Raw genomic sequence first — 24,285 nt, forward strand, 5'->3', positions numbered from 1 at the left:
TGTGGTCGTTCCTCCTGTTGCCGTCCCACCTGTTGCCTCTCTACCTGAACCTGACGTTATCGGCCCGTCTGTAAATTTACACAACTCCATTTATTTTAATCTCTGAGTGCCAATCATCTCAGAGAGTTGGCTAGCTGTGATCGTTCCTCCTCATCCGTCCTGAATTATGGCTTGCTTTTCTCCATAAGGAGAAATGGTACAAGATGTTTTCAACTACTGTAAGATGTGTGGAAACAATCTCGTAGACTGCATTATTCATGCGCTTTAGTCATTCGTTAAGTATTAAGTTGTAAACAAAGTAGTATCTTGTGAAGTTAATGTTAACTTGTATAGAGCCGGGTATTTACTTGCTTAGTAATATCACAGCTTTAGTAAGTTTTACACACAAACCTCATTGTGTTAAATGTATGCATTGCTTTCTGAAGGAGGATGCTGTTGCTGGGACATCCAGAGCAGGACCTGATTTGGCAAGATCTGCAGCGGCATTTGCCATCAGCATTCGGGAACAGGGCCACTTGTCACAGGTAAATTTGGCTCGATGGACAGATGCTTTAGGACTAATGATATAATTGTGAATAATTTGTTAATGTTTTTTAAAAATATAAATTCTATTGTAGTTCCTTTCTATATTTTAATGTTAACTGTGGGCCTGTAATCAATAATTATTTGAGGGTAATTTTTTATGTGTATTTTGATATTTTCACAGAGAACTGTCAGGAGTGTCATCTCAGGGGTGCAACAGTACCAAGCTGTTCTCCTTCACACACTAAGGGACAGAGTCCAAAGGGTGTTTGAAGACCGTCCAGAGACAACTGCTCAGCTCCAGAATGAGGCTTTGGCTACATTCGATACATTCATGGATCCTTTCTCAACCACAGCATACGGACAGAATAAAACCATCCGGGAACTATTCAATCCAGTCAACCCAGAGGAAGTTGTAGTATCCCAGAAGATTTGCTGGGTAAAGCGTGGTCATTCAAGGGTCATGGCCTTGAAGAATAAAAGTTTTTACTACATACCACTCATTCAGAGTCTTAAGCAGTTACTGAGGAATTCTAGAATCTTCTCCATGGTGAGCACTGTTCCACAAAGAAGTAGAGAGGGATTCCTGTATGATTTTACTGATGGAGCTCTTTTTACATCCCATCCATTATATTCTCAAAGGCCAAATGCTTTGCAAATACTATTGTACAGCGATGAAATTGAAATATGTAACCCATTAGGCCCCCATGCCTCTGCGAATAAATTATTGATGTTTTATTATAGTTTAGGTAATATTGATCCTAAATTCAGGTCCAAGTTGGCTGCAATAAGGCTGCTTGCTATTGCCAAGGCAAAGGATGTTTCTCAATGGGGTGTTGATGTTATACTAAAAAGAATCCTGGAAGATCTGACACTTCTTTACAATGGCGTTAGGATTGAAACCCCAAGTGGTGAAATTGAGTTATTTGGTGCTGTGATAGCCGTGTGTGGAGACACACTTGCACAACATGACCTTGCTGGGTTTAAACAAGGTGTAGGGTTTGCTCATAGCAAATGTAGACACTGTGAATGTTCCTTTAATGACATGCAAAGCATGTATGATGAAAATGTGTTTACTGCAAGAAGTTTGGAAAAACACATCAGGCAATGTATTGAAATAGACAAAGCAAGCACAGAAACATTGAAAGCATCCCTCAAAACCACTTACGGGATTAACAGAAGAAGCAGACTAATTGATTTTCCAGCATTTGACCTGATAAAACAAACTCCACAGGATGTAATGCATGTACTTTTTGAAGGTGTTGCACCAATGGAAATAAAACTTGTATTGAAACAACTTATTCTGTCAGGACAGATAGAATTAGATGAGATTAACTCAGCTATCATACATTTTCCTTACTCGCCTCTGGATATGCGAGATAAGCCATGCCCTATTAGTGTCAACACCTTAGCTGCCAATGACAATAAATTAAAACAGTCGTGTGGACAAATGTTAATACTTCTAAAAATAATACCTTTTCTTTTTAATGATATGGATAATGAGTATGTCACATTTATTCTCAAATTAATTCAAATTGTTCAAATTGTCCTTGCTCCTGTTATTTCATTACAAACTGTATTACAGCTCAGGCACATGATTGAGCAGCATCTGCACCAGTTCAAATAACTATTTCCTGAAGCCAATGTAATTCCCAAGCAGCATTACATGCTACATCTACCAAGCCAGATCATATCTCTTGGTCCTTTAGTAAGAAGTATGTGTATGAGATTTGAAGCTAAGCATAGCTATTTTAAGCAATGGGCTTCCAAATTAAATTTCAAGAATGTTTGTAAATCACTTGCAAACCATAATCAGTTCCTTGAATGTTGCAATGAAATAGGCATTGAGCATCCAATTTTTGCTACTGAAAGAGAATCAGGGCCTGTCTCTGCTGTTAAAAATGTAGATTATGTTAAGAGAAAAGTCAGAGATTTTTTAGGCATAGAGGTCATGCAATCTGTTGTCTCTGTAAAGTGGTACATCCTTAATGGCAATAAGTACATTAGTGGGAAATCTATGATTATCGTAGATGTAGATCAGGGATGGGCAACTGGCGGCCCGCGGGCCGCATGTGGCCACCGCCCTCACTTTGGGCGGCCCGCGAGTCAATTTACAAAAATATATTGGTTTCACAGTTGTAAACAAGCAAATCATTTGAACCAGACCCCACTTGTAATTAATAATATTCACCGCTAGAGGGCGCTCCCCCCAAATTCATGAGGCCTGCAGCCAAGTGTATATTGTCTTCTGTTTACCTCGCGGCTTTCCTCCGTTAGCGGGAAAAGAAACATGAGCGCCCAAAAAAGAAAACTGAACCTAGAAAACCGTCTCTTTCAGCCAAAATGGGAAATAGATTATCTGTTTACAGAATTCAAAGGCAAACCTATGTGTTTGGTGTGTCTTGACTAAATTCGTTTCTTGGTTTAAGACCCCTTTGTGCTTTCCCGATTGGTTGCTGATACAAAGGAAATGACCATATTTGGATCCGATGAGATTGTGCAGGAGAGACACAGCTTTCCAACGATATCTCTGTTGACATGGTGCACACAGCGGTCGCGGTACTTTATGTTTCGTTAGAAAGCTAACTTTTGGTGAATTTAGCAGAAATCTACTGACGCAAATAGACAAACTATAGTCAAATAAACACTTAAATGTGTATTTTGTACGTTTTCCTTCCAAAAGCCTGAAAGAAAACATGTTATAGAATCAAAATAGCACAAAATCTCAAAATTGACCAGTGCTTGAAAAACGATGTTTTTGCCTGCCGTGTCTCGCCTTAAGTCGCCACTACAACAGCACCCATAAAGACAAATATGAAAAGCACACAGGAGCTGCCAGAGTCGCCATCGTTGCTGACCTGAAAGGGAAAATATGCAGCAGACCTTTTTTACCAGAGCCACGACTACACAGCAATCGTCTCTCACGGCGTCTTATGCCGTTTCCCTTGAGCTTGCTAAAGCTAAGAAGCCCCTGTCTGACGGCGAAATGGTGAAAAGTTGTGCAGTCCAGATGGCTAAAGCATTCGGAGATGACAACATGGCTAAAAACTTTGAAACCGTCTCTTTGTCCCGTCGGACAGTGACACGAAGAATATTTGAAATACAAAATCATGTCGAACAAAAGGTAAAACAAGTTATGCATGACTGTGCATACTTTTCCTTAGCGTTGGATGAGAGCACTGATGTGACTGATGTGAGCCAGCTTCTCATCTACACACGGGACATTAACAGTTCATTTGAAGTGCACAAGGAGTTATTGAAACTGGCTTCTTTGCATGGCACTACCCAGGGCCGCCTTAATGCACGGGCTGACCTGGGCTGAAGCCCAGGGGCCTACGGAGATCGGGGGCCTATCATGAGCCAATTAAAAAAAAAAAAAAAAAAAAAAAAAAAATCTTTTTTTTTTATTTCGGGTGTTTTTTGTTTTTTTTAAATAAACAAATTCTTGGCTTTCATAATAGGAAACTTTCATTTCCAAAATCACACGATAAATACATTTTTGAATCTTGTAAAGGGAAGACGACAGCTCTCCCTCGCCACTCTGCTGTTCCACAGCGCCGCCCCCCTCCCTCCACTGAAATTATTATTGTAAGACGTAGAGTAATGATAGATAACACAGCAAGGTCCGTTACAGTTTGTTTTCATCTGATTTAAAAAAAACAAAGTCTTGGCTTTCAGAATATTAAACTTGTTTCGGCAAATTCAGATGATAAGTACAACTTTGAAGCTTGTAACGACGTAATTACAAGCGGAGAACAGAGTAACTTGACGTCACAGCAGGCATAACAACAGCCGATGTTTCTCGTGAGGGTTTTCCCCGGGAAACAAACACAATACACACAAACGCAAATATACACAAACACACACACACGTCAGAATGAGAATATGTTTCACATGTGACTTATTCAAATTGCGAGTGATTGAGTGAAGAAAAAGTTTGAGTGGCGCTCGGAAAAGGAAATTGTTGAGGGAAAAGGAGTTTCGAGACAAGCAGCTATTACAAAAAATGCCGACGCTTACAGGTTATTTTAAACCTGTAGGCCAGGATGAGGAGGAAGGACAGATGAGTTCTGTACCGAGCGGTAGCGGTGCCGGCCGCGGGGCCTCGGAGACAAGTAGGCCGTCTGGTTCTGATAGCGATGGAGTAGCGGGAGAGGAAAAACAGACAGGAGGGACATTATCTGTTGGAGGAGATGGAGAGGACGACGAGGACTTGCTACGTGGAGGGGAGCCAACGGCAACCGGACAAATACATGAGGGAGGCCCGATACGTCACTCATATGGAGGAGAGGACCAGGCGCGTGTAGAGCAGAGTGGAGAAGTGCGATCACAGAGCCTGCCGAGGCTATAAATGACTTTGATTTGTTGTTTAAATAGGGGGCCTACAAAAACTATCAGCCCCAGGGCCTGATGGCAGGTTAAGGCGGGCTTGGCACTACCAAAGGACAAGATATTTTCGCCGCTGTTGAAAATGTTGTACGTGCGCACGGAGGATTTCACAAGCTCTCAGCTGTTGTTACCGATGGTGCGCCAGCAATGCAAGGAAAGCGCACTGGATTTGCCGGCCTCCTCCGCCAGAGTGGCGTTGACTGTCCAATAGTGCACTGCATCATACATCAGGTGGGTAACATTATTGTTATCTATTCTAATGGTTTTGAATGTGGGCATTCTTTGTAAAAAAAAAATCAGGCTAAATCAAATTTCGTTTTGATATTGCAGGAGGCTCTGTGTGCCAAATCAACGAACGTTAGCCATGTCATGGATTTAGTTACCAAGACTACTAATCTCATTCGAGGAGGGAACCAGTCTCTCAATCACAGGAAGTTTATAGCCTTTTTGGATGAAGTGAACGCCGCATACGGTGATTTACAGATAAGGTGGATGAGCCGTGGAAAATGCTTGGAGAGGTTTTTTGCGCTACGCGCAGAAATCCCTGTGTTCTTGGAGGACACCATCCAATGTGATACAAGTGCGTACTGCGCAAAACTCAGGAATACAGATTTTCTTCTCGACATGGCTTTCCTTGCGGACATTACCTCGCATCTTAATCACCTGAATATGCGGTTACAGGGAAGATGCCAAACCGTGTTGGATCTATATGCGCACATGAACGCATTTGTTACTAAACTGACTCTGTTTAAAGACGGATTTTCAGCCGACCGTCCTAATCTGGCGCACTTCCGGTCATGTGAAGAGATGCGCAAAGATGCCCCCGAATGTGAGAAAACATTACCCAAGTACAGAGCCGACATAGAAACACTGCAGCAGCAGTTTAAGAAGCGCTTTCAAGATTTCCACACCATGCAGCCACGCATCGAGTTATTCACTAACCCCCTCTCGGCTGCAATCATCGAGCAGCCCCCTGAGTTGCAGCTTGAAATGTGCGAACTACAGTCAGACCCCTTTCTAGCAAAGCGCCAGGAGAGGGGAATTTCCTTTTGGAGACTGCTACCCGAGTCCCGCTTTCCACTCCTCAGGGATTTTGCGCTCTCAATGGCCAGCATGTTTGGCAGCACTTACATCTGCGAGAGCAACTTCTCTATGATGAAGAACATCAAGTCAAGGGAGAGAAACAGACTGACAGATGAGACACTGTTCCATCTCATGCAAATCGGATGTACAAATGTTGATATTGACATTCAGTCTATTGTGCAGCAGCAGGAGAGGCCACAAGTATCTCATTAAGATGTATAGCTTACTGATCCAGCTGTGGGTGAAGTTCAGAAAAATGCATATGTTCTTGGTTTTATGTATGGAATGTGAGGGAAGCATAGAAACACAATACGAAGATGAATATTCGTTGTTAAACTCAGTGTTAGTGTTTGGTACAATAAACATTTATTGCCTATATATATTTAGTTATTTTCATTAAATTAGTAGCTAAAGTTGGCTATTTAAATGTTGTGGATATAGTATCCTGCCGATGGAAGTGAATGGTCACGAAGTGGCCCTCTGGTAGTGAGGAATTTTTTTTTTGGCCCTCACAATCCTCAAAGTTGCCCATCCCTGATGTAGATGATGATTTCCCAGTGTTTGGACTGATAAAAGACATCTTTTTGATAGATTCTTCTTTTATTGCTTTTGAGTTCCAATGTTATGAAACACTGAATCTGAGTCCAGAGTTGCTGGCATATGAAGTGGCAGTTCCCAATGCTGCCCAGGCCACAGAATTAGTTAAAGAACTACTAGACTGCCTCTCCTATTTTTCAGTTAGTTTCAAAGACAGTACCTTTGTACCAATAAAATATAGTCTTTGTGATGTTACTGCCCACAGACAGTAATATGGAGGAACAATAATATTGTATGTTTCTTTTGTTTTTGTGAATTTTATACAAAAAACAAGCAAAAAAAATAAAAATAAAATAATAATTAAAAAAAATGATATTGCCCACAGACGGTAATATGGAGGGGGAAAAAAACATTATAATAAATAAATACATGAATAAAGAAAGAAAGAAAAGGGAAAAAAATTCCCTACTTGGCATATTTGTTCTGTTCCCTGTGCATTTTGTATCTGCAAGTGTTGTATGCCATGATTATGTCCTCGGTTATTAGTCTCTTTGTAAAGAAGCGTCTGCCAAATAATGTAATGTAATGTAATATATGTTGGCCTATAAGGTTCCCAACTTGTCTGTTTCGTGCTCCCTGTGCAGTTTTGTGAACAAACATTTGTCATATGCTTAAAGTCCACGGAATAAAGTGTGTTTTCAGATATTTTTTGTGTGACTCTTGAATCAAGCATGTTTAGTTTGTTATTGAATCTTAAATCAAGATTTATTTTGATGAGACTTTGGAGGAGAAACGTAATACATCTTATTTTAAGTGTTAATTGTCTCATTTTAGGATTCCCTGCCTGTTTGAGACAAAAAAGTAAAGTTTTGCTTGATATAAGATTATACCGTTAAGTTGAAGACTTAAAATAAGAAATTAATTCTTAAAACAAGAAAAAATATCTAACACTTCTAAATGTAAGGTTTTTTTTCTTGGTAAGAACCAAATAATTTGCAGTGATCTCACATCAGTGTGTAGCAACAACTCAGAATGGTCGCAGTCAGCCTTCTCCAGATAGGAACGGAACAGTCGTCTTTGAAGAGATCTGGCTTGAATAGAACAGGTGATTTTCATTGCCACATCCATTATCTCTTTCAAATTAAGCATTTTTGCGCATAATGCTTGTTGGTGTATTATGCAGTGATAATTGAGGAAGTCGGGGAAAGCATCGTCCTCCCTGCACTTGGCAATAAATCCATTCGAGCGGCCACCCATTGCAGGCGAACCGTCTGTGTTGATTGACACCAATTTGCACAGAGGGAGCTGGGTCTTCTCGATGAAGTTTTTGAAATACTGAAAAATGTCCTCTCCCTGTGTGTGTTCTTTAATGGGCAGTATTGTTAACATCTCCTCTTTTGCAGTCATATCTGTAAACACCATCCGAATAAAAATGCACAACTGAGCTGTATCACTTACGTCTGTAGACTCGTCAAATTGCAGTGAGAAACAATCGCAGTCCGCGATGTCCTTCTGAAGCTGCTGTGTCAAATCCTCGGCCATAACTTCACAGCGCCGCGTAACTGTACTTCTTGATAGCAGGAGAGCTTTGATTGAAGATAATATTTCCGGTTTGTTTTTAAAGTCCCGAAACAAGTTGTCAGTTGCTTAAAAAAAAATGCTTCTTTTATCATCTCTCCATCTTGGACGGACTTCTTGTGCCTAATGATGGCGTGACTCACCCTGAACGATGCTTCGGTGGCTTCCTTTGATTTTGAAGTCACCTTTGTGAAAAATGCCTGCTGTCCGGACAACTGTGATTTCAGTTCCTTCACCTTTCTATTTCTCAGCTCGCTTTTTGGAGGGAAGTCAGTGTCGTACGTTCTGTGAACTATCCAAAAATGCCGCTCCAAATTTCCCTTCTTCAAAATAGCGATTGTAGATTTGCAGATCAAACAAGTGCACTTTGAATATGACATTGTGAAAAAATAGTCCTCCTCCCATTCTAGATGGAAGTTGTACCTTTTTTGTTTCTTACTTGGTCCAGCTTCCCCACTCATTTGTATATCCTTTCTTTAGTAGAATTGTATTATTATAATACAATTACCCGCTCGATTTGAGTTAAAAAAAAACTAGTCTTTCGGGGTTCGGGTGTTTTGTTTGATTTTAAATAAACAAAGTCTTGGCTTTCAGAATATGAAACTTTTATTTCCAAAATCACACGATAAATACATTTTTGAAGCTTACAAAGGGAAGATGACAGCTCTCACTCACCACTCTGCTGTTCCTCAGCGCAGCTCCCCCTCCCTCCGGCTGAAATTATGAATGCAAGGCGTATAGTAATCATAGATAAAACGGCAGGGTCCGTTACAGTTTGTTTTCATTTGATTCAAATAAACAAAGTCTTGGCTTTCAGAATATTAAACTTGTTTTGGCAAATTCAGATGATAAATACAACTTTGAATCTTGTAACGGCATAATTACAAACGGAGAACGGAGTAACTTAACGTCACAGCAGGCATAACAACAGCCGGTGTTTCTCGTGAGGGTTTTCCCCGGGAAACTAACACACACACACACACACACACACACACATACACACACACACACACACACACACACACACACACACACACACACACACACACACACACACACACACACACACACACACACACACACACACACACACACACACACACACACACACTTAAATGCCATAGTAAGAACACTTTTTTTTTTCTCTTTTTTTTTTCAATGCCTTGCGATCTACCCAGAATGCCGATCGACGTAATGGGCACCCCTGGTGTAGGCCCTTAAGGCTACTAACAACTTGTATTACACGGCTTAGTTGAATACTCAATTCTGATTGTAAATTCTTAACATGTGACACTTTGTTAATAGAGTACAGACCACTGTCAAGGACTATAATGAAGGTTGCTAAGGAGGATCAAGAAAGAGAAAGAAAAATAGGTTAAAAGACGGAGCGCTGGACGTCAGATAAATCACCAGAAGAAGGCAGACAGGAAGTAAACAATAACAGGACACGGAATGGGCTCTGTAGTTTGTTTAGTATATGTCCATGTACAGGCCCGGTTCCAGAACAAAATGACTCAGGGTGCATCTGAGATTACAGGGGGTGCAGCAGTAGTAGGTTTACATGAGCAATCGTGGCTGGCAACAGCAATGAAAAATAGCATTGATTTTATGGTCCCCAATGAACAGATTATGGCATTTGTTATGTTTGAAACCAAGCAAGTGAGAACATTTCAAGTGAGTTAAAAGTGCAATCCTGAAATATTTCATATAGTCCAAAGTGGACTATGGCAAAGAAAAGCACAAAAGCTTCAAAACTGTACTGATAAAACAAATGAGGACATATTGTAAATCAAGGCAAATATTATTTGAACCAGCTCATGGTTTGAAATGGCAAACATTGAAAAGCAAAAGTATTATTAAAACCATGTACTAAATCATCACTTTGGTCCCATCATATACTCTTGGAAGAGAATATTTACTGTGCTTGAAAACTGGTATCATGTGAGGTTGACTTTGTGACCTGGAGAACATTTCAGCTGCAACATTAGCTTGTTGATAAGCTTGGGATATGAGATCTTTTTGTAGCCATTCGTGGTGAAGGCATCTGTGCTATTGTATGCATTATTTTTGACCCAACATTTCTACAGGCATGGCAGAATATGGCTCTATTTTCACATGAATATTCTAGCCATTGTCTATTTTTATACCACAAGCTGCAAAATGACCACCTAACCCCACTGTACAGACGGGTACTTGTTTAGATATACCTGGGCAGGCTCGATTTTGCCGTGGTATCCTGGCACCTGCGGGCCGCAGAGGGGCGGCGAAGACTGCTGCTCCGGGGGCGAGGGCGGCAAGTCAGGGGGTAAGCTAGTGTCCACAACGGAGGGTAACGTGATGTCCCCATCTGACTTGTTGCTACTGTCTGCAGTAGATGCAGTGTTGCTGGCGTTTAGTGATGGTTGCTTTAACCATTTTTGTATCAATGATTATCCACAGATGTGTGTCACTGCTGTGGAAGCACTTTGGAAATGATGCACGCGCAGCGGAGCAGGTCACGCGCACCTGACACAATTTATTGTTTGTATTTCTCGCTCCGTTCTGTTTTTTGAATAGAGGGTGCATAACATTCAACTGCCCCGAAGATCCCGACGCGAAGCCTGAAGAGTAAACACACCAGGTTTACTAATCTATCCGCACAATTTGTCTCTGGTGTCGGAATGTCTCGCTATCTTAGTAGGCCTACATTCTTAAAAAACAAAACACCATTTAATTGTTGGGATAACATTTGTTGTAACTGCGTTACTGAGCATTGTAACGGGTAATATATTACCCACATTTCATTAGTAATGCGTTACATTACTTTTTTACAGCAAAAAGTAATATATTACTGTAACGCGTTACACCCAACACTGCATATAAGTAACATAAACAATGTATAGGCCTAAGTTGCATAAAGGCTTGAGCTACAGTATTGCAACTAAGCAGACAGCGCTGTTTTTCTCTCTCTCTCCATCTCCACTTTCAAAATCTATCTAAAAAAAACAAACAAAAATTCCCAAAGTTGTCCTGAAATTAACTTATTAAATAACTGAAACAAAAAATATAGCCTTCACATTTCCACTTTCATTTAATAGGCCACATTCCAAACCGACCCCTACACCCCCCACTCCGTGACAGAGTGAACTCTTTCTTTAGTCCACTCTCAGCTGAAGGAACCTAGAATATAATCGTAATCTCTTGGATGACAAATAATTGATAATAATTATAATGAAGTAAGTGTCATTTTTTTTCTAAACTTCTTAAATGTAATGTTTACGAGCTGCTTGGTTTTTGCAACAGTCCCTGTAAATATAAAAAACGTTACAATCAAATGCACACATCTACTATTTTATAGACTAAACACACTAGTAAATGTTTGAACGGAACCATTTATAAACAGCGTGTTGCACATGTTCAGGTAGAATAGCTGGTTAATCAGAAACGATGCAGACTTCCTGTTGAACAGTTTAATAACTTCCTGCTTGAGGGTTTAATGACTTCCTGTTGGAGGGTTTGTTATTACCCGATTTGCACGGCTACCCGATTTGCACTGCGCAAGCGCGAGTTGGTCCGCCGCAAGTTATAAAACATAACAGGAAGTTATATTTTATAACTTCCTGTTTTGAAACTTCGTGCTTGAGTATTTATTAACTTTCTGTTGGAGGGTTTGATAATTTCCTGTTATAGGGTTTAATTACTTCCTGTTTGAGGGTTTAATAACTTCCTGTTGGAGTGTTTGATAACTTCATGTTGGAGGGTTTAATAACTTCCCGTTGGAGTGTTTGATGATTTACTGTTGGAGGGTTTAATAACTTCCTCTGGGGGGGTTTCATAACTTACTGTTGGGGGGTTTGAGAACTTCCTGATGGAGGATTCAATAAGTCCCACTCCCCACTAGTTGATTTGGAACAGCCTTAATGTGACAGAGGCTCCATGTATACGTGCAAAGGGAGTTGAAGTGGGGTGGAGGGGGGGTATAGGGGCCGGTTTGGAATAGTGTACCTTCCTGTGCGTCTGCTGCAGAGGGCAGGAGGTCCTGCTAGCTAGCTTTATGAGCTGTTAGAAACCCAGAAGCCATCTTGTAAATAACCAGTTAAATGAAAAGAGATCGGAAGGGACTGCATACCTGCCTGGAAGGAACCATAAAATGTAATAAGAAGGGAACATTTTCAGGAGGCTCTGATGAGGATAATTGCAGCTGGGGAATTCCACATACCACTCCATCAATCATCCCCTGCTCATACCAAGCTGGTACAGAGGACAAGGAGAGGAAATAGATTTAATTCATTTGGTGATAAAGTGACTCTGGGTCTCACATGTTTTCTGCTTTGGGCTGAGGAATGGGCTCATCAGCAGCTAGTTTGGAGACATGATTACATGCTGCATACAACCAGGAGCCAGTACTTCGACAGTTTGAATAAATGAGACATTGACAGACAGCAGCTGCTTTTGCAGGCATGGCAATGTTGTTTATTCTGTGGTGGACACAGGGCAAGACACAGCCACTGATTGTTCTGCTGAACCGCTCATTTTGCTTGGTATACATTTAGAACACACATGGCATACAGAACAGGCAGCACACACAGATAATAGGGGTGTAACGGTCTCCGTATTCGTCCCGAACCGTCACGCCTCGGTTCATGCAGTCACACAACGAATACGCCTTTTTTTATGAGTGGGAAAAAAGTCTGTCACTTAGGGCAGTATCCACGACACTATATAATCCAGGGGGTGGTATTGCGCCTACAAGCTGTTTGCCAGCCGCCTTAAACAACCAATGAAGAACAAGAAGAAAACACAACAAAATGAACAAAATACAAGAAGAAGAAAAGTTAGTATGGTGATTGCAGATAACACACAGGAGCTAGAATAACCACCTGCTTCAGCTGTGTGGGAAAATGTCGGGTTCCCTGTGGACAACAACAACAATGGAGTGCGAGTGGTCTATCGGACGAGGACGGTGTGTTGGCGTTGTTAGATAGCGGTGCGGTATGCTTACCGCACCATTAGCAAATGGCAACACACGCCTAACATGCTAAATCATATCAGAAGGCATCACCCAGATTTGCCAATCACCGGAGCCCGGCAAAAGACAACAGCAGTTCATTAGCTGATCCCCGCTGTTTTTAAGAAGCCAATAAGTTTGACATCAGCCATTAGGCTATGAATAATATGGCCATCTGAGTGTGTGTGCTGTTTGTGTTTTTTTTTTAACTGTGTAATACAGTTAATTATTCAAAATGTTAGAGTTCCTTATTTGTATACTGAAACTTGCACTACTTTTCAAAAATAAATAACTACAAACCTGGAATTATGCATTTGGTACTTTTTTTTGCTTTTTCTTGTTGTACCGAACCGTGACTCCCAAACCGAGGTACATACCGAACCCTGAATTCTGTGAACCGTTACACCCCTAACAGATAACCAGATAAAGATGTTTCAAACATGGGGGGGTCGCCTCTGCACATCTCTGCACGTGTTGCTAAGGGGGAGGACACGGAAGCAGGGGGGCCTATGAGACCAGGATTGATATTCTCCTTCCCTCAATGACATACACTCATCTGTAACAGTGGTTGGATCACTTCGTCTCACTAGAGCTGTGGGCATGCCTCTTCTCCACAATCAGTTGTATCCATTTGTTGGTATTGGGGGGGGGGTTTGCATTGTTGCATTCTAAGAAGAGACGGTCAACAGGAAATCAGCAGAAGAGAGGAGGGGTCCCTGCTTTCATGACAATAAAATACTGCAGCAACCACAATAAAGACAGCAAAGAGCTTCCCTTCATTATTAAGGACAAACCTTTGTACAACTTGGGTCATATTTTTATAGTTATGGCCATCCTTCCTATTAGTAATAATAACAACAAAATCCCAAAAACAGTAATGAGTCCTAACCCCTTAATGAGTCAGCATTTAAGCACTTCTGGTTCGCTCATCTTGAAGTCAATGTTTTTTTGATTAGATTCCCCACATAAGGTCTGTGACTCTGTGTCTAATAAAAGCTGAAGAGATATTGTTACTCAACATAAAATGCATCAGTAAATACCCCACTGGTGAATGTCTAAAGCTTTTACATGTCATAAATTCTGCGATTGCTAATTAGCATTTAAATGAAGCTACTAAACGCCATTACGCCGAACATTAGCCGCCTTTAGCTTAGCGCCGTTGGCGTGAAGTCATTTGTTCATGATGTAGTTAATTTATAGCTACGTATTTGACTTCTAGCGATAGCATTTTTGTTTCAACTATTATAATGTTAATATGTGGAGATAATCCTGCAACACAAAATGTCCATGTATCATAAACGTGTGCTTGTGAAAGAGCTTATTTTAAATATACGTCATGCCTGCACTACTCTATAGCTGAACACACTCACAGTCCCTCTATGTAGAATAGTAATGGTTTATAACTGTAATGCATTTGCACACAGCAATAAGTGGTGACTGATGTACAGTATTGTTCACTAGTTTTGATTTTGGTATCACTTTTTATGACGTCCATGTTTATAAAGCTTGTTTTTTTCATTCATTGACATTTTTTGTTGAAGGGTCATAGTGTATAATAATTCCCATATTTGTAATACATTAAAATCAGGGTTTTCAGGCACATTATAATGCAACAGGGAATGCATAATAAAAAGATCCTCATCGCATTAAATGGGAATTATAACACAATATAAACAAATGTCAGTAATGTCAAGTATGAAACTTTTTACAACCGTGCACAGCTATATTGCCATTCATTAGGTTTGTTCAGCGGCTTCACCTTTTGGGGGCCCACAGGGGCAGTAAATGCATAATAAAAAAATAAATCTGCAAACGTAAACAATATAGTTTGTTATAAACCCTCCATTAAATGTTTAAATAGTTTTGCCTAGTGCTGGATGTGTTGTTTGGTTGAAGCTGTGGCTCTGCACGGCATTACTCTCATCTTCAGAATTCTTTCACAGTTTGCAGTAGACAAACATTTTATTTAATCTCTCTTTATTCACATATGTTTTAGTTTTGACCATTTAAGATGAATCGATCATGGGGAAACTCTTTGTATACAAAGAGTACCACAGAACTAAAACGTAGTTAATTAAGCAATATAGCAAATTAATAAACATAACTGCAATACACGTGAAGGTTGTTCCCAAGGTTACCACAGAAACAGCGGCCAAGCCTAAGAAAACAAGGCCCAAGCTATAATAAACTGAATGATCCTTTTATTATCACTTCTTATACACATAAACCCCACAATGACATTCATCTGCATAAGTATTAAGATGTAACATACTGTACATCACTGTCATGCATTTCATTTGGAGTATGGGACCTCGTCTGAGGAAAACAATTTCCATTGTAATATACCAGTTGCATTTGTGAATAGCTGTCAGCACTTTATGGACTCAGGTCCAGGTAGTTTGGTTCAGAGTTGTTAGCACAGTGAAACCCATCACCCTTCTATCTCTGCTGCACACTGTGTCCTAGAAACTGTCAAACACAGCTCTGTTTTGAGAAACAAGTTTCTGGCATTGCTGCCAACCCCATATTGCAGAAGTAAACGGTGTGTCAAACCTTTTTGCTCATCTGTGACAGTGCAGAGCCTGCATTGTTCCTTTAATTATATAAAACATCTGACGAATCAGATTGGAAGCCAAGCACAGACTGTAACCTCTGCATATCATTATTCCACTAAAGATTGCGAAAGTGCTCTAGTTTTGGAAGATCCTGTGAGAAATACTGTACTCTATATGATCCAGGGCTCAGTGTCTCTGCCCCAACCAAAATATAGAATCCACAGGAAGATGTCATGATGGTTGCAAGGGTGTTTGTATCCAGAGTTCACCATAAAAAGCTGCCGATCATTGGAAAGGCCCAGATCCAAAACTCTTATCCCACTGCACACACTGCTGCTCCAGCTGCCCCAGCAGCCGGAACACCGAGTCTTCCTTGTTCTCCAGCTTCAGGTACCGCCTCCCGCCACTCAGGTCCAGCCGAGGCCAGCTCCGGCGAGTTTGCTCCTCTGCGGCATCCACAACTGCCCAAGGGATGTTCACGCAAACATCTGAGGAAGCCTCTCTACCTGAGACCACCTGCTGATTTATCTCCCCCTCCTCTCCACTCTCCAGACGCACAGGTGGAGCTGTGTACAGGTTAGTCCTGTAGCTCATACTGTGGCAGCGCCTCGGCTGTGCGGCGTGGTGTTCCATCTCGTCCAGGGTGGACATGGAGCTGGCCGACTGCAAGAAGTTGTTGACGAGCGGGCGAGTGAAGCTGGCACCGTCATCAGCTCCGAACTGCGTGTTCAAATCAGTCTGACTGGAGTTACAGGAGTTAGAGGGGGAGGAGTCGAGGGAAGACGGAGACTCTGACTCCTGGTGGTGGAGGGCTTCTGTCTGGAGCATGGCCTGCTGCTGGTAGATGCCCTCTGCCTGGTCCTCCTGCTCTGCGGGGGGTCTTGTGCGCAGCAGGGGCTCGGCGCTGGTGATCTGCTGCACACAGAGGATGTTGAGGTGGGCGGCGGGTAAACTGCTCAGCCACTCGTAGTGTCTGGACATGTTGGCTACAGCAATGTCTTTGAGGTCCGCCGAGGGGACAACCGCGGACACGGAGCAGATCACGCTGTGCATCTGAGCCAGCAACATCTGCGTCTCCCTGTCCCGGTTCTCGTACAGGACAGTGTTGGCACATATGAGGATGAAGAGGCCCACTCCCATGATGACGGGCCCCAGCAGCTTCATCCGTTCACTGTGGATGAAGCTGGCTGTGGAGAGGAAGCTCTTTGCTCCCATACTCCAGCCGGAACTCTGCGACTCAGAGATACTTTCCCCCTCAGCAGCTCCCAGGAGCGGCGCCCTGGATATCCGGTAGGGCCAGTACCCCGCCACAGCCAGGGCCGTGCCAACAACCACCACACTGACCCCCAGCACCAGGAAGGCTCCGGGAATGGAGCGGATGCGAAGCTTGCCTCGGATCACCCCGTCCTTCTTCTTTTTGCTGCGTAGGGTGAAGCGGCGCTTGCGTGGGCAGGGAGAAGTTGGTAGGACACCTTGGGCCTTCTGGGACTTCATGATCGGGTCAGTCCAGAGATTCTGCTGTACCCCGGTCAGATGCCTAGGGAGAGAAGACATGTCATTGGTTAATGCAGGTCTGACATCTAAGGATACACAATCAGTTGTTAAATGGCTAATGGATAAAATAAATGTGATATGTAGAATTATTACCTGACTACACCAGAATCAGAATCAGTTTTATTTCCAAGTATGTTTACACATACGAGGAATTTGCTTTGATGTAAATGGCAGAAGGGGGAGAAGTACTCAGATGTTATACTTAAGTACAAATAATAATACGTTGTAGGAATACTCGATTGCAAGTAAGTCCAAGTCCTGTATTCAAAATGTTACAGAACAAAATATAAAAGTACTCATTATACAAAGTGGCTATTTTCCAAATAATATACATTATTATACTGTTTTATATTTAGTGATGCATTCATGTGTCTAAAGTTTTAATTTTGCAGCAGTAAGTTATGAGAATGAATAGTTATACTGCCAGGTTTCTCCATTCAAAATATTACATCATAATGAATTAGTTGATTTCATTTTTGTTTAAATAATATGAACCAGCAAAAGTCACTAGAAACCAATGTTGTCAAAAAAATGTCGAGTAGAAGTATAAAGTAGCATAAAAAGAAAATACTAAAGTACAAGTACCTCAAATATGTAATCAAGTACGGTGTACATGTTCTTAGTTATTTTTCACCTCTGGTAAATTGGGCAAACAAAGACACAGCAAGAAGAATATGTTTGTTTAAAGAAAGGAGCCAAACATTGCACGAATATAAAAGTTATTTTGAAAACAATTTTAAAGACTAAAAAGAACAAATGAAGACAATATTTACACAAAATATAAATATGTAAGAGTACTGTAAAGTAAAGTTATTATGGGAAGATTGACGGTTCGATCCCTATCTCCGTTTGTGTGCATGAAGAAGTGTCCTTGGGCAAGTTAGTGGACCCCAAATAACTCCTGAACAGGTATCAGTGTGTAAGACTTATTGAGCTTTGGATCGAACTAAACGGGGATCGAACCGCTGCTCTTCATATTGGTGTGAAACCTGTATTTGCAGCAGCACAGATACACAGATGAACTATGAGCAGTTTGTATTCTAGTAATGCCATCAGTGTATACATGTGTGTGTGAATTAGGCTTGGGCGGTATCATTTTTTTCATACCGTCATACCTTGCTGACATCATACCGTGGTATACGGTATATGACGGTATGACTTGGGTCCACTTGAGCGAGGTGGCGTTGGGCGGCAAATATTTGTTTCGAACGGTATATTATATGTTCGGTGTAAAATGCAGCCCGAGCCGATAGACGCTCGCAAAGTGCCGCGACGTGCGCGCAAGTACAAAACAAGGGCTGCATACATGACACATTGTGCAAATGGCACATTTTGAGATCGGATACAGGACGCGTTTGTCGATGTCCGACGTTGTTTCCATTGTGAGCTAAATTAAAAATATATCATCATACATAAACATTTTCCGGGAGTAAATACTTGACTTATTGAATAAAGTTTGCTCTATTCACCAACTAGTTTGGCAATATTATTCCGTGCATGTGTTAAAAACCTTATTTCCATTTGATTCATTGGATTACTCGCGTGAATGTTTAGTACGTAAATGCTTTCTTTTTTAAAACCGTCCGACCTCGACTACAAAACCATCAACCAGTTGCATAGGATTAAAAAATGTCAACACTCACTCATCCCGTCTTAAACATTCCCAAAGAAGTGCCTCTGTCTCTCGTTGTGCTGGATGAATTCACTGGCGATGAGTAAACCCAAAATAGTCCCAAACAGCCCCAGAGTCATTTTTCTTTTTTAGTAGTTGTCCGAGTTTGGGGCTGGCAAATGCTGCCGCCATCTTGCTCAGCTCAGCTCTGTGCTGAGCTCTGAGAGCGGGAAAGACGGACTGCCCTCCCCTGCCCTCTGCTGGCGCGTGCTGTGCATTACAACCAATGTCATCCCTGTCAAAACTCCGTGTCAGTGTAATAGAATGAAACGCATCTTTGATTTGGCGCACAGTCTGTGACGTCACGGTATTGAAAATCCTACTGACGGGATTTCGAAATACCCTGGTATACCGTAATACCGTCATACCACCCAAGCCTAGTGTGAATATGTAAAAGTTGGCATGTAGTCCAGAAGCACTTTGAGAGGCTGCAAGAGTAGAAAGGCCCTATATATAAATCCAACCATGATCATTTAGAAATTAATAAAATAGAAAGGTTTGGCTAATTTGAAGCCAAGGCAGTAGTCCAAAAACTCTTTGACTAAAGCTAACACCCTGTGACGGCTGCGGTCCTGGGAAGATCTCTTTGAACCTAACATGAGTCACTGATCCTGAGGTCTTCAAACGGCTCTTGTGATTTCACGATTATTCTAAAAAAGAATGATTTATGTTTCTCTGCCAAGATGTTCCAGTAGATCTGGAATCATACTCCCAGTGTAGGAGCTGCTTTATATTCAGGCTTAGGGAGTAACAGATTACTTTTAACAGATACAAATAAGGTAACTGGATTCTAGGTAACTGGATTACTAGCAGGATTAAAATGTTGCAATACGTTTTGAAATAATAATATAATAATTGAAATAATAAATAATAGTTGTCCGGTGCCTTGCTCAAGGGCACCACGGCAGGGCCCAAGAGGTGAACTGGGACCCCTCCAAGTACCAGTCGTCACTCCATATGTTCTGTTTGGGGACTTGAACCGGCGACCTTAGCTCCCAGTCCAAGCCCCTACTGACTGAGCGGCCGGACATATAAGAATGGAGACATGTACCAGCAGAGACACTAAATACAAATATGAACCTGAAAATTAGACTAACGTGGCCCTTTTAATATGACATATCCTAATATTAAATATCTTGGTTTTCTTCTTTTCTAAGGTCACCTTGTTCTGATGTCTTACATAATACACTAAAGCAAAAAACATCTTATTGTTATGATTTCAATGCATTTGATATTGAGGTATTCCAAAACTAACAGTAATTAATCAGGTTAAAATAATACTTCTGCATACAGTATGTGACAATGTAAGTGTTGCACGGCCAGATACGGCTCGAGAAGCTGACTCAGATAAGGAAATATATGATATATTATGATATGATATGATCGATGATGCTATTGATGATATGATATGAATGATAAGTGCGACACGTCGGCGTCTTCCCTGCATGCGGCAGTTTAAACTGTATTTCCTTTATCCTGTAATATTACTTGATAGCTTTAAACTCTGCACACTGAGCTCTGATTGGTCAGCAGGCGATGCTTTCACTGAGTTGATCTCTTATCTGGAACATAACCTGCTCCGGAGCAGGTTAGGTGTTCAGCATAAGTTACCATGGAGATCTACCCCGGTAAGAAGTGAACCAGCGTCGTAGGACCGGAAACCCAGAGTTAACCCTGAAGTTACCTCGCTAACCGAAAATCCTGCTTCGTAGTACAGGCCACTGGTCTACGTGTTGTATCTCACCAGCGACCCCAGCTCTGTACAGCTGAATTATTCAGGAAGCATACGTCAGACCTGGGGAGTCCAGAGTCCAGAGCCTCTCACATGAAGCACACATCTGGATTCAGAGTCCGCTGTAGATACAACCAAATACTTTCCTTCTGTTACGCTTTGTGACTGTCATCATCACACAGGGATGCCTGGAAACCAGCAGTATTCAGCCCCATTAGTCAGCGGTTGTATATCACGCACAGTCCTTCTCCAATGCTAATCACCAGTGAAAATAATTAGAGTGAAATTCCTCAGACTGTTCCAAACCTTCCTGGTCCGTGTGGAGCTTGTAAATTCAACAAGGTATACACTAAATTAAAGAAACGCTTGCACATGTGCTATTCTTCTCCACTTCCCACATTGTCATAAACAAAGCAGGGTGAAATGGAAAATCAGCTTCTAACATTGTGAGGTCCTGAGTGTTGCAATCAGAGTCAAACGTTCTCACCCTGCTGAATATCACATATCAACGCTGAGTCACTGCTCCGTCTCCCCCTGCAAATATTAAGACCCAGGCAAAAACGGAATTCGCTTTTGTCACCTACAATACGAGAGACTACTAACTAAGCAAGCCAAAATGATTTATTTGGGAAATATACAAAAGATTTAAGTTAGCAAAATGGCCTTGTTAGTGCACTTTTGTTTATGTATGTCAACACATTAATAATACTCATGCTACTTCAGGTCCACACAACATTCAGTGTATCTACACCTTCCATATAAACAGTGAGTAAGAGAGAATTACTCCCCAGCTTTAAAGGTTCAAAACATATCTCAGACTCAGGAAGTGTCATCATCTTATTCAGCTTCTGAATTATTTAGTTTACAAAACTGTCAAACTGTGTCTCTCGACTGATTGTTCCTATCCATCCTAACAGTCTGTCCATCCCAAACCCAGAGCAATTTTAAATGCTTGATTTGGTCAATTTGAATATTATTTACCTTGTTGTTATATTTACATAAACAGTGGTGGAATGTAACTAGTTCTTCTTTCTGTGCAACTTTATATTTCTACTCCACTAATAAAATATATTGTACGTTTTCTTACACTTCATTTACTTTGAAGCTTTATTAACTTGTTCCTCATAGATTCAGATTTGTACATACACAACACATAACCACATAACTGTGATGTAGATTAAAATAAATCAGAAGACAACAAAGTATAGTAAGTAAAAGTATGTTTTTGCATAAGAAACATTTCACAGTTCCAGCTTCTGAAATGTCAAGATATTTTTCCCTTAAATATTTCAATTTAAAAAACATAACGTTTTTTTCTAGTATATATGGATTTTTTTCAACACAGCAGCATATGTCTCTCTCAATGACTTTTACACATCTCTCTCTCTCTTCCTGTGCACCCACACAGAATACCATAATATATTTATTATTAAATCAAATTAAAATGTTATAATTTTATACAGCCAAACCGAACAACTATACTCTGAGTGTTAACAATTTAAAAACAAATGTGAATATGTTAACCTTCGCACAGACTGTGTGTCATCACATAGGTCAGCTATATATTGGTTGTCTATATCTGAAACACAGCACAGGTAGTACAGCTGTTTTGAATAAGACATTAGTCATGCAGTTGAGACGTTTGTATGTCTTAATTACTTTAATGTGAGCTTAACCTCATATCACACTATCATGCTATCTTTTTGGACACCAGTAGCATAAGTGCAGAAGATGATGAAACACTGAAATATTAATACAACAGTAGTATTCCATCTGTATGCTCCTATCCTCCTGGATTCTGACTGCAGTAACACAGATGAAAGCAGCAGGACAACACAGTGTGCTGCTCGCAGACTGACACACACAGGATGGATGGAGCAGAGAGAACACACACTGGAGAAAAAGAGTGTCTCCAGTCCATAACATATATATATTTTATCGCAGTGGTTTTGCTTATGTGGAGTATTTGTTTCCCCTCCGTGTTTTTGCACCCACTGCATTGGCTCATTCTCATTCTGTTCAGATCCTGCTTGCAGCCAGCAGAGGAAGCTGATCTGGAGCCAGTTCACTCCTGGGGAGCCACATGTTGTGCTTCATGATGTGAATAGAAAGACACAATGTATGGAGACAATGCCTTACAGTTGCGATGCAAAACAAGCTGTTATTGATAAGGCAGCTCCCCGTTTGACATCATCTCCAATCAAATAAATGCGAGAAAAACCCAGAGCTTGTTCAATCGACAGAAAGAATGCGTTATAATTATATATGTACCTTAAGGATGGACTGCTGCTGTATGGGGGCTACAGACAGTCTGCTGCATTCCTCCACACTGTCTGCCTCAGTGACAGAACTCACAGTAACGTTTCTCTCAGACTCTAACAGACCTCAGGAGTTCTCTGCAGCTTTTGAAAACTTGCCTGTATTCCTCGGATCCTGTTGCAGCTGGTTCATAGTTGGAGCTCAGAACATCCCGATCCTGTGGGGTGAACAGTCTCCAGGCTGTGCGGCACCCTGATGGTGGCATCCCCGCCGACACATCATCTCCTCACACCCCTCAGGACTGAATCAAGACGACCTTTGTGAGGACAGGAGCCCAGCAGATCCCGCCGCTCTGCAGCCGCAGAGGGGCAGCTCTGTGAGGCAGACTGATGGACCTCCCCTTTACAATACACTGGGCTTTTCAAAATAAAAGCCGCACAAAGACTAACGTGACTGGATGTCTCCGTTTCTGGACGAGTCAGAAATGACTGGAATTATGTTCTCCAAAATCCGTGATGGAAATAAATATTAAATTAAATTACTTTTCATTCTTCTACTCCACTACAATTCAGAGACAAATGGTGTATTTTTACTCCAATACATATATCTAATACCTTTAGTTACTTTACAGTTTTGTATTAATGATGTTTATTTGATTTATTTATTTAACAGGGACAGTGCACATTAATCAACATTTATGTAAATGAGTTGGCCAACTAAGCCAAGAAGAAATAAAAAAACATGCAACATACAGTACTGGAAATATTAATGAAAAAATTAAAACAATAAAACAAAACAAATTAAACAAAACAAAAAAAGTAAAAGAACATGATAAAACAAAGGCAGTGTAGACAGACAGTGGGTTGTAAGTTGCAGAAGAAGATCACTGTTGACAGAGCTAATTCCTCACTAACCATGTTTTGAATTGGGATTTAGATAAACTGAATTTAGATTGGTCTCTGGTTGTAGATGGGATTCAGTTCCATTGCTGAGCCTTTAACAGAAAATGAAAAAGGACTGAAATAACTTTTCCTGAGTGGAATAATTCAATCTCCTCTCGCTGCTATCCTATTTACAGTTGTCTGTATGCAGTGGTGTAGTGGGGATTTTTTTACTGGGGGGACGCTATTTTAATTAGGTCATCCCAAACAATGCCACACAAGTGTGCACGCGCGCAGTGAAATCACAAAACGGGCAGACAGGTCCACAGAAACTACCGGTATGCTTAGTCCTAGTTACGGTACTGCAAAAAGCAGATGGCGCTGCGCTCAACACACACAGACTCAAAACCATGGACACACTGGCACATAAATTACATAAACAATTTATAGGCCTAAATTGCATAAGCTACAGTATTGCAACTAAGCAGATCTCTCTCTCTCTCCAAATCTATTTAAAACTCATAACAAACAAACAA

The 24,285-nt window shown here is 41.1% G+C and overlaps 2 protein-coding genes across 4 annotated transcripts; one reads left to right on the forward strand and one right to left on the reverse strand.

Moving 5' to 3' along the window:
- Positions 1 to 5,048: 5,048 nt before the first annotated feature.
- Positions 5,049 to 6,479, forward strand: LOC307022879 (general transcription factor II-I repeat domain-containing protein 2A-like). The gene is made up of 2 exons (XM_079655784.1): positions 5,049 to 5,142; positions 5,242 to 6,479. Exons 1-2 carry the CDS (start codon positions 5,059 to 5,061, stop codon positions 6,205 to 6,207), a joined length of 1,050 nt encoding a protein of 349 aa, XP_079511910.1. The 5' UTR covers positions 5,049 to 5,058; the 3' UTR covers positions 6,208 to 6,479.
- Positions 6,480 to 15,280: 8,801 nt separating this feature from the next.
- Positions 15,281 to 23,239, reverse strand: tmem200b (transmembrane protein 200B). 3 transcript variants are annotated; one of them, XM_079655379.1, is made up of 2 exons: positions 23,027 to 23,239; positions 15,281 to 17,188 (listed from the first exon to the last, which is right to left on the reverse strand). In XM_079655379.1, exons 1-2 carry the CDS (start codon positions 23,131 to 23,133, stop codon positions 15,937 to 15,939), a joined length of 1,359 nt encoding a protein of 452 aa, XP_079511505.1. In that variant the 5' UTR covers positions 23,134 to 23,239; the 3' UTR covers positions 15,281 to 15,936. The 3 variants fall into 3 exon arrangements, with proteins under 3 accessions (XP_079511505.1, XP_079511506.1, XP_079511507.1); XM_079655380.1 differs by lacking the exon at positions 23,027 to 23,239 and adding an exon at positions 22,881 to 23,016; XM_079655381.1 differs by lacking the exon at positions 23,027 to 23,239 and adding an exon at positions 18,849 to 19,097.
- Positions 23,240 to 24,285: the final 1,046 nt, after the last annotated feature.

This window comes from Notothenia rossii (genome assembly GCF_949606895.1).
Source record: "Notothenia rossii genome assembly, chromosome: 10".
Classification (NCBI taxonomy): domain Eukaryota; kingdom Metazoa; phylum Chordata; class Actinopteri; order Perciformes; family Nototheniidae; genus Notothenia; species Notothenia rossii.

What these genes read in the sequence shown, in the direction of transcription:
- LOC307022879 (XM_079655784.1), top strand. Translation starts at nt 5,059, where the DNA reads ATGCAAGGAAAGCGCACTGGATTTGCCGGCCTCCTCCGCCAGAGTGGC. An exon ending in TGCACTGCATCATACATCAG is followed by an intron (nt 5,143 to 5,241) that starts GTGGGTAACATT and finishes TTGATATTGCAG; the next exon opens with GAGGCTCTGTGTGCCAAATC.
- tmem200b (XM_079655379.1), bottom strand. Translation starts at nt 23,133, where the DNA reads ATGCCACCATCAGGGTGCCGCACAGCCTGGAGACTGTTCACCCCACAG. An exon ending in ACAGGATCCGAGGAATACAG is followed by an intron (nt 17,189 to 23,026) that starts GCAAGTTTTCAA and finishes TTCTCTCCCTAG; the next exon opens with GCATCTGACCGGGGTACAGC.